Source organism: Rhinolophus ferrumequinum, chromosome 5 (assembly GCF_004115265.2).
Source record: "Rhinolophus ferrumequinum isolate MPI-CBG mRhiFer1 chromosome 5, mRhiFer1_v1.p, whole genome shotgun sequence".
In the NCBI taxonomy this organism is placed as follows: Eukaryota; Metazoa; Chordata; class Mammalia; order Chiroptera; family Rhinolophidae; genus Rhinolophus; species Rhinolophus ferrumequinum.
The window spans coordinates 78651868-78662185 of NC_046288.1; the positions used below are offsets into that span (position 1 = coordinate 78651868).

A 10318-nucleotide genomic window follows, 5' to 3' on the forward strand; every position below is an offset into this window, starting at 1 on the left:
ATTATCAGCTACAATGTGAGGAAGCAACATCAATCGATGCCATTTTTGGATGCTTTTAGAGATTACCTGACAAAATGAGATTTTTAAATGTAAAAAAGGTAAAGAAATTTGCCACACATTTAATAATTATTCCTTGAATATGACCTCAAGTTACAGATATTACATATAATTCATTCGTTCTTCATCAAATGTGTACTGAAAACCCCTTTACTATGTATGCAAGATGGACACAATTTCTGTTCCCATGGAGAATTCATTCCAAGGGTGGCACATTGACAGAACTAACAAACAAATAAATAAAAATATTACAAATTATATACTACCAAAAAAAAAATAATAAAAGAATGCATGTACCCAGAGTAAGGTTAAAAAAGACCTCTTTAAGGAAGTAGTATTAAATTCAATGTTTTCAAAATAGTAGTCAGAGTGAGTCTTTCAAAACCTAATTCAGATCATGTCTCTCCTCTAAGTAACCCTTCAATTGTTCTCCATTTCACTGATAAAAAACCCACAGGCCCCATAATGGTGTACAGAGCTCTTTATGATTTGGTCCCCAAATAGCTCCCTGACCTCTTTTCTCATTACTCTTCCTATAGCACTTATCTTCTAAATATTGTAACACCTAATATTTTTGTCTCTCTCCTTGCTAGAACATAAGCTCCACTAGAGAATGATTTTTGTTTTCTTCATTTTATATCCCTAATGTCTCTAGAACAATTCCTGGCTTCTAAAAGAAGTTCATTAAATTTTTGTTCGATGAATATAAAATTACATTACGATTATTAAATATAACAAAAATAAAAACGTAACAAAGTTACCACATGATACATTAACATTTAAATACAACATAGAAAAATACAGTAAGAAACACAAAAAACAAGAACCAGGTAAGATTTATTTAATGTGATGGGTGTGCCTGCCTGTTCGTAAGTTCATTCCAATCTGGGACACAGGAGGATAATGCTACCCGCATATCTGCTGCACCATGCAATCCACTTCTTTCCTTCGTTTTTAACTGGGTCAAAACTGCAAACCCTAGTTCACACAAACTAGTTGTTGTGAATGGTAATAACAGTAAGATACTCTTCCTACTTAGCAAAGGAAAGTCTTCCTTTATCTTAATCCAAAATGCTGATAAACTTAATGTTTCGTAGTCATTCTTCAATGTATATGAAGAACTGAGCTGCAGTAATTCATTCTCTTCTTCAGGCACCAAGTTTAACTCAATTATTGATTCTGGATTTCGAAAAGCAAATGGATCTTTTACCCAACAGTTTTCTCTTAATGTTTCAAATTTCTCTTCTGGAAAGAAAAGGTTGAAAGTTTGAGAGAGAGAAGTGAGATGCAATAATATTTCTAATTTTATTTCTTTCAAAATGGTTTCATTAATAATATTCTCTTCAATATGTTGCAAAAATCTTGGAAACATGTAGTAGCTAGGATGATTGCTTTTAAGCCTTGCTTGCCATAACAATAATGTCTTTCGGAATCCTTGGATACGTTCGACATGTTGGAATATATTACTGTTTTTCCCCTGCAGTTTTAAACTTAGTTCATTAAGAATGCTAAAAATATCAGTTAAATAGGCCAATTTCGTTACCCAAATGTCATCTTCAAAGATACTTGCCAAATGAGATTTTCTTTCAACGAGAAAAATGTGAATCTCATTCCTGAGTTCGTAAACCCTACTTAGTATTTTCCCTCGAGACAACCAACGAACTTTGGTATGGTATAGTAAGTGGGTATGGTTTGTTCCCATCTCTGAACAAAATGTTTCGAGAAGTTGGCTATTTAGTGAGGTTCCTTTAATAAAATTAACGACTTTCACTGCATTTTTCAACACTTCCATGAGGTTCTGTGGAATTTCTCTGGATGCGAACGCTTCGTGATGTATAAAACAATGATTCCACACAGCACCATGATTAGTAACTTCTAGCAATTTTTTAATTACTCTGCTATGTTTCCCAGTTACGTCTGCTGTTCCGTCACTTGTAATTCCTTTGCAGTTTTTCCAGTTTAGTTTATATTGACCAACAATGCACTTTTCTAATTCTGCAAAAATATCTAATCCACTTAGGTGTGAGGTTAAATGTAAACAACACAAAAAATCCTCCATAAAATCATCTTGCCATGCATATCTGACATAAACTAAAAGTGTGCAGCTTCCGACATCAGTGCTTTCATCAAGCTGGATTGCAAAATCTATACCAGATTGTAACCGAGAAATCAGCATTGTTTCTAAATGTTCTGCAATAGTACAAATTCGAAGAGATACTGTGTTATCACTAGGTAGAGTTTTTAATTTATCGGCTGACTTATCATCAAAAATTGTACGCACCATATCCAAACATGCTGGAAGAATAATTTTTTCAGCAGCTGTGTGAGCCATTTTCTCTTTTGCCACACGATATGCAACTAAATATGATGATAATAAGGCCTTCTCACTCACAGTAGAACAGCTAAGAAATTGTGTTGATAACTTTACATCCTTTTTCTTTCTTTGAAAATATTCAAGAGGTTTATCAATAAGTTCAACATGCTGAGTTTCTAAGTGCCTTTTTAATTTTGAAGGTTTTAAGCTTTCATTTGCAAGAATACTATTACAAATAACACACTGAGGTCTGTCATTTTCAAAGGGTTTTTCACATTTGATAAAACCGTATTTTAAATAATCTTCGTTATATCGTCTTGCACTTACTTTTTTCTTTTTGAAATGTGGCTCAAATGAAGATGAAGTTTGCAGATTAGAGTCAATATTTTTTTCAATATTGTCACTATTCACACTCCCAGATCCAACAGTTGAACTTGAACATGCTTCTGAATATTTCACTTCATTATTCCTCTTTCTTTTAAAAAAGAAATGGTCCATTTTAAAAGCAATTTTGATTAAAATGTTATGATTACCACAAACTCAAATATATATTATACATATAATATATATATATATATTTTTCATAGCCTAGATAACATCTTTCAAAAAAATGCAGTTTGCAACTGAATCTGTTTAACATCTCAGACTTTACATCTAGTTGCAAGTCATAATAATAGAAAACTAGACTGCACACCAACTTTATTATGAAAACGAAACAAGACACCAGTGGACAAATGACTGAAAAACCATTTTAGCCAATATACATTGTATCCATCATATCCCCTCCATCAAATATCTTTTCACATATTGTAACTGACCTTCGTAGTCCTTGCAATATGCATAATTCTGGCAAAGTATTTATGCAAAGCACTCTGACATTTTATATTTTTTGTCTTAAATGTTCATTGTGACTCACAAAAAATGATCTCATGACCTACCAATGGATCACACATATAATGTGCAACGTATTTATATAGAAGCATTTTCCACTGCTGTATTAGTAGCTTGAGTATGTCTGCTTGATGACCAAAGAAACTAGCTGATCTGTTAGACTGTTGGTCAGTACAGGAACTTTCTTGAAGTGGCAGATATATATCTTAGATTTTCATTCCTGATGTTTTTTGATGGGAAGAGTTTTAAGTGTGCCAGTTATGGTCTGCTTTAGTGAGGCTGCAATGAGGTTTTCCATGGCTACGTCAACTATCAGGTTGGAGTTGGTGATGTATTTTTAGAACTTTGTTGGAATGCATCCTTGACCTGGGAATAAGAACAGAGACATGACATTAAAGCCTTACAATACAGAGCAATATTATTGCCAGCTATGGGGACTTTTACAATATTGAAGGTCATGGGTGCTGAAGCAAAAATCCTATGTCTCTTCTCATCACTATGTTATGTAGGCTTCGGCCTATTGCTATAAAGCAAACCTCCTCAACACAGATTGGTAAATAGAAAAATGATGTCAGTAAAACCCGGAAGTTGGCATCAGGAGTTTCAAAGCACACTGATAAAGCTGAATACAAGCCACGAGGACTATAGCTCACTCACCACATACAGTCATCCCTCAGTATCTGCAGGGGACTGGTTCCAAGATCCCCTATGGATACCCAAATCCACAGATGCTCAAGTCCCTTATATAAAACGGCATAGTATTTGCGTATGACCTATATTTGCATTAGAGGCTACAGCAGCATATGCCTAGACATCACTTCATTCACATGGATTGAACATAGTGCTTGGTGCAGGGCAATTAGAATTTTGCTTTTCGAAACTTCCTGGAATATTTTTTTTAAAAAAAATATTTTCAGTCTCGGTTGGTTGAACCTGTGGATGTGAAACCCATGGATCTTGCAAGGTCAGCTGTAGAGCTGCTGCTCTCTGCTCAGCAGGGCCATGCCCATCCTGGAAGTGCTTACTCTACTGTTCTCTTCCATCTCAGTGTATCTGACTCTTATAACACAGCACCTTCTTACACTGTACCTTTCCATCAAGTCATGTCACTTTAGGGGCAGGGGGGAATGTAAAGTCTTATGTTTACTGAAGCTTACTGGAATTCAACATCTTAACAGTGTTAATACTTTTACTAGGATTGTTTGCATTAACTCTACTTTCATATTTTCCATATTCTTGATGTTCTCACATCTAGGTTCTCACTAATCAGGGAGAAACTGATGTTCCCAAGGTTAGCTAATTCCTAGAAATAGCAAAGAGCTCAACCCAGGAGCACAAACCAGCCATATGAGAACTAACCAATCCAGAGCCCACCCTCCCCGCACCCTCCCCCAACCAGGCTCTTACACTCCTGCAATATTCCCCTGCCCTAATCACCCCAGGACAAGGTACCAGGCAACTACGGCCAGCTCCCATGACCTAGAGCAGGGATGTCCAAACTGCGGCTCGCGGGCCAGCTGTGGCCCGCAATCCATTTTTGGCCCGCAGCAAATTCCAAAAATATATTTAGTTTACTTAAATAAACCAGGTGAGGCAATACGGACTTCACCTCGAGTGAGTGGCCCAGCTGTTTGTGTATTTTACCGCATATGGCCCTAGGTAAAAAACGTTGAAAAAAGTTTGGACACCCCTGACCTAGAGCCTGCTGAAATTATTCAAAAAGCCAGTCCTAAACCTGCTTCCCCTGTCTCACTTATTCCTTCCCTAGAAAACGGGCTTTTCTATAATTCTCCTTCCACTCCCTCTGCCTCCTGACCAATCCTGCTGCTTCCCTTTGTGTACCCACTGTGTGGCATGGTATGCTCTGCTTTCTGTTGCTAGGGATCTGTGTGTAAAAAAACTTCCTACTTCATGACAGCCATTTCTGTGTCTGCATGGTTTTTTGTTTGTTTGTTTTACACAATATGTATTTATATTTAACTACATTTTAACAAAGTTTTGATGTTTTTTAAAAATTATTTTTTTCAGTTACAGTTGACATTCAATATTATTTTATATTACTTTCAGATGTACAGCATAGTGGTTAGGCATGTCTTATCATACTTTATTAAAACAAATCCCAGGTACACTGTAAATCATTTTTATTTTGTTACTGCTCTGGTTACAAAGTTTTATAGTTTGGCCTCAGTCCGTTTTCCCCCTAAGATCTGTTATTGTTAGTATAAATTTTACATTCCATGAATTTTTCTAAGAAGTCAGTGTTAAAGCTGAAACACCCATACCTTGAGATTACTTTTATTATGTGTCTGGTGAATGGACTCCCCCCAATCACTTGAGAGAAAAACTGGAATGTTCCAGTTTGGGGGACACACTAAGTATTTTCATTCTAGCTATTACCCATCCTTCATCTATGAGTAAAACACAGTCCAGTACACAAACAATGTATAGGTTTTAAAAATACCTGACAGTACTCAAAAACATGCTACAAATTATATGAATGCCATCCCTCAATGTTCACCAGTCTGTTGTCACTGTATTTTTGTGGGGATCTAATCTTTTAATAATGAAGCCAGCTTTGAAAGAGGCATCATAGGGAATGGTGACCCAAGAAAGATATAGCCGGAAGGCAGAAGGCTGTGAGACTTCATGGATGATATCTACATGGGTTTTACTCTTAACAGTAATAGACTTGAAGGGGAGTTAAAGTACGTCATGTATAATTCATTTTTAAAAAAATTTAATAGACTTTATATTTAAGAGCAATTTTAGGTTCATAGCAAAGCTGAGCAGAAGATAGAGAAAGTATATTTTCCGCATACTCCCCGCCCATTATCAACAACCCCCACCAGAGCGGGACATTTGTTACAACTGAAGAACCTACACTGATGCATCATAATCTCCCAAAGTCCATAGTTTACATTAGGTTTTTTACTTGGTTTTTGACAAATATATGACATGTATCCATCATTATGGTATCATACAGAATATTTTCACTGCCCTGAAAATCCTGTGCTTCACCTATTCATTCCTTCCACCCTCCCCCACAATCCCTGATGTTTTTTATTATTTCCACAATTTTATCTCTTCTAGAATGTCATACATTGAAATCATACAGCATGTAAGCTTTTCAGATTGGCTTCTTTCATTTAGTAATATGCATTTATGGCTCCTCTATGTATGTTCATGGTTTTATAGCTTATTTTTTTTAGTACTGAATAATATTCCATTGTCTAGATGCATCTCGGTTTATTTATCCACTTATCTACTGAAAGATATTTTGGTTGCTTCGAAAATTTGGCAATTATGAATAAAACTTCTATAAACATTATTTGCAGGTTTTTGTGTGGACATAAGTCTTGAACTCCTTTGGGTAAACACTAAGGAACTCGACTGCTGGAATATATGTACAGTGCATTTTTAAAGAGGATCCAGCAAAGATTGTCTATCTTTTTGTTGCTGAAGCATGAGAATATTGTGAGCACAGAGTACGCTTTGTAGAGAAGGATAGAAGTTGCTCTTTTTTTTTTTTTTTTTTGCAATGGTGCCAACTTTTGTTAATGTAACTCATTCATAATGGCAAACTTCAAATAATGCCAAAGGACCTTGCTCTAGGATCTCATGAGTTGTGATGGCCTAGCCTGCTACTGAGTTACCTTGTTGGTCTGATACGAAATGTCAGAAAACAGAACCAAGTCAGAACTGAGGAGGGTATAGACCTGAAAGTATAGGAAGGGTAATGGTGGCTGGTAAGATGGGTCACACAATTTAGTATAATTCAGTGAGAAATAGTGATGTACAGAGCTGTCAAAAACACTCTCCTATTTAGCCAGGTTAGCATAGGACAAATGTTAAATCTACGCGGTAGTTTGGAGATATTTACTATAAATAGCTAAAGAAAAATGGTGCTAAACAAAACATGCTCCGAAGTCTTTTGTTTGCCCTCTCTTTTCTTTACCTGTGTGTCTGAAAGGCACCTTAATGGGAGGTCATGGGAGTTTCAGAGATAGGTTCAAACCTGAAATTTTTGGTCTAACCATAAAAGTTCTTTTGGAACTTTAAAGAGATATTCTCAATTAGAACTCAATGTAAATCAGAGCATATACGTATCATAACATGAACAAATATACCAGTGTGATTCTATGACCCAGATGGGTTCTGCTGGGATAAGTCCCTTCTGGCCAAAACTCCAGAGACCTACAAATATGTGCACTAATGCTTAAGGTGCGCACTGAAGTTGATTGTTGGGGATATATAACCACATTTCAGAGCAATAATTAGCTGTGCATCTAGTTTAGCCATCCTTTAGGAGAGAATTCCAATTAAGGTGACCAAATACTTGTAAAAGATGCATTCATATAGTCATGTGATATGGTTTCAGGTTAGTGATTTTCCACTAATGAATCTTTCTATCTACCTGTCTCTAGAATAGTGTTTATCATATGGTAGGTACTCAAATGTATTTGAAAGAAGGACAGAACATATTACACCTGTAGTAAACTACACAATATACCTTCTATTTTTATCAGTCAGTGAAAAATAAGTTACCAAACTCTATTTGGACCATATGGTAATATGTAAGACAAAGGCCAGTGAAATATATCCTTTAAAATAGGGTCATCACTTTTCATGAATATGGCGCCCAAAGTAAAGAAGGAAGCCTCTGCCCCTCCCAAAGCTGAAGCCAAAGCAAAGCCTCTGAAGGCAAAGAAAGCAGTGCTGAAAGAAGTCCACAGTCACAAAAAAAAAGATCCGGACATCACCCATCTTCCAAAGGCCCAAGACACGGCTGCTCCAAACGCAGCCCAAATACCCTGGGAAGAGCGCCCCCAGGAGAAACAAGCTTGACCACTGTGCCACCACCAAATGCCCCCTAGCTACCGAGTCAGCAATGAAGAAGAGAGAAGACAACGATACACTTGTGTCCACTGTGGATGGCAAGGCCAACAAGCACCAGATCAAACAGGCTGTGAAGAAGCTCTATGACATTGACGTGGCCAAGGTCAACACCCCGATCAGGCCTGATGGAGAGGAGAAGGCATATGTTCCCCTGACTCCTGACTATGATGCTTTGGAAGTTGCCAACAAAATCGGGTTCATCTAAAACTGAGTCCAGCTGGGTAATTCTAAATATAAATTTTTTTCACTGTAAAATAAATAAATAAATAAATAAATGGGATCATCAAAGCCTATTTAAAAATAAACTGGTTATAATCAGTAGTAGAAATGGTCTTACAAAAACATAAATGCAAATTATATTTAAATTTAGCTTATAAACCTTAACACCTAAATCTACCTGAAAATCAGAGACTCACAAAAAAATTAACCATTATCTCATTTATATTACTACAGGTATGGATTACTTATTCTTTTAGACAAAAACAATTGTCTTTTAATCATTCTGTTTTTGTATTTTATGCCTATTCTAGAATATCGTCTTGCCTTCGTAAGTCATTTGAAATGAGATTTATTCTTTAGGTTTTAGCTCAAATGCTAGAGCATTCATCCATACTAAAATTTAAGTACTTACAATGTGTCAGGCACTGAGGATACAAGGCAAGAAAATGAATAGTGACATATTCATATAAGGGAATGCTTGTTCAGTTGTTGCAATGAATGAACAAGAGTTACATAACACTGACAAATCTTAAAGAAGCATTAAATAAAAAGCTGCAAAAGGAAATATATATCTGACTGCTAAAATTATGCAAAACAACACTATATATGAAATTAAAAATTAAAATATAAAGGTGCTTGGGAGAGTGGTTGTCTTGCAGAAGAGGAAACAATGGGATGGGGTGGAGCAGACAAAGGACTTCAATTACTTATAACTTATTTCCCCAATTGGGTGGCCGAGTAAACATGTATTAGTTACAGGTTTATTTCTACCTTTTGTCTGTCTAAAATATTCTATTTTTTTAAAAGGCTTGATTCTTCCTGAAGTCATTGCAAATCAGTCTCATAACAACTTAAAATTACCTTTCATTTCTTGTACTCCCCTTTGTTTCCCGTATTGTCACTATGCACACATTAGTACACGAGGCCTTAAGAGTGGGTACTTCCAGGTATGAATTTTAGGTAGATTAGCCTGTAACCCTTTTCCCAGGAGATTCCTGACTGTTCCCTCCAGTCCTCTCGGAAGCCAATTGTGTTTTTTAAGACCTTCAGCCTGACCCTTCCAGCCGACCCTAGATTATCTCCCCTCAGATCCCGGATTGCTTGCTGCCCTCTTTCCCCGGTAGACCTCAATTCGTCCTTTAAGCAACACCAGAATGTGTCTCCTCCGCAACGAACCCCGGAATGTCTCCCGTCAGCGGACTCTGGTCCACTCCCATCAGACGTTGCCGTTCTTCCTTCTCACCTCCAGCCCAGCGCCGGGAGCCCCGCATCTCGCCCGTCTAGCGGCAATTCTACTCGCTCCCCATTCCCCCAGCAAACCACTTCCGGTCTAAACCTCAGCATCCCCGGAATTCCCGCTTCCAGCCGGAAGAGGGCTGGCTCGGCTCTGTGCGCAAGCGCGAAGTCGGGGCCTGTTTCGCTTCTTCGCTTTCCCCGAGGGACTCGCGCAAGTCTAGCGATATTTCCTACTGTCTCGGGAGTTCTCTGAACGCTCTGGCGGTGACCACACAGTGGACGCCCCGCTGCGAGCTGAGGAGACTTGGAGGTTCGGTGTGCCGTCGGTCGGGCCGGCTGCCGCGGAACGCGGACAGGGCTCTTTGCGGCCGGGTCCCGACGCCACGGGGGCGGAGAAGAGGCTGCTGCCTATTAAGGGGCCTTTCAGCAGGCGTAGCGGCAGCACCCGAGCAGGTGGAGCTGGGGGTGGCGCTGAGCCTCACCTACCTCAAGGTAAAGCTCCGGCGCCAAGGCTCCAGACTCCGCCGCCCCTTCCCCTCCTGGTCCAGCTAGTACAACTGTGAGGGCACGCTGAGGTAGAGGACAGCCTTTGTAAGAGAAGTCTAGAGAATTTAGGATTTTAACATCATTTTACTTTGTTTCCTTATTTAGAGAACCATATTGTATTTAATAATCATAGTAGTCTTGTGTCTCTCTAGGTTAGCC

General features: G+C 38.1%; 1 protein-coding gene across 4 annotated transcripts; it reads right to left on the reverse strand.

Moving 5' to 3' along the window:
• Positions 1-875: 875 nt before the first annotated feature.
• FAM200B (family with sequence similarity 200 member B) lies at positions 876-9755 on the reverse strand. Of its 4 annotated transcripts, XR_004423043.1 has the most exons (4): positions 9621-9755; positions 3310-3628; positions 2699-2846; positions 1173-1302 (listed from the first exon to the last, which is right to left on the reverse strand). XR_004423043.1 is itself a non-coding variant. In XM_033106440.1 (2 exons), exon 2 carries the CDS (start codon positions 2867-2869, stop codon positions 899-901), a length of 1971 nt encoding a protein of 656 aa, XP_032962331.1. In that variant the 5' UTR covers positions 2870-3628; positions 9621-9755; the 3' UTR covers positions 876-898. The 4 variants fall into 4 exon arrangements, 3 of the variants coding, with proteins under 3 accessions (XP_032962331.1, XP_032962332.1, XP_032962333.1); XM_033106440.1 differs by having other exon boundaries at positions 876-3628; XM_033106441.1 differs by having other exon boundaries at positions 876-3628; positions 9554-9709.
• Positions 9756-10318: the final 563 nt, after the last annotated feature.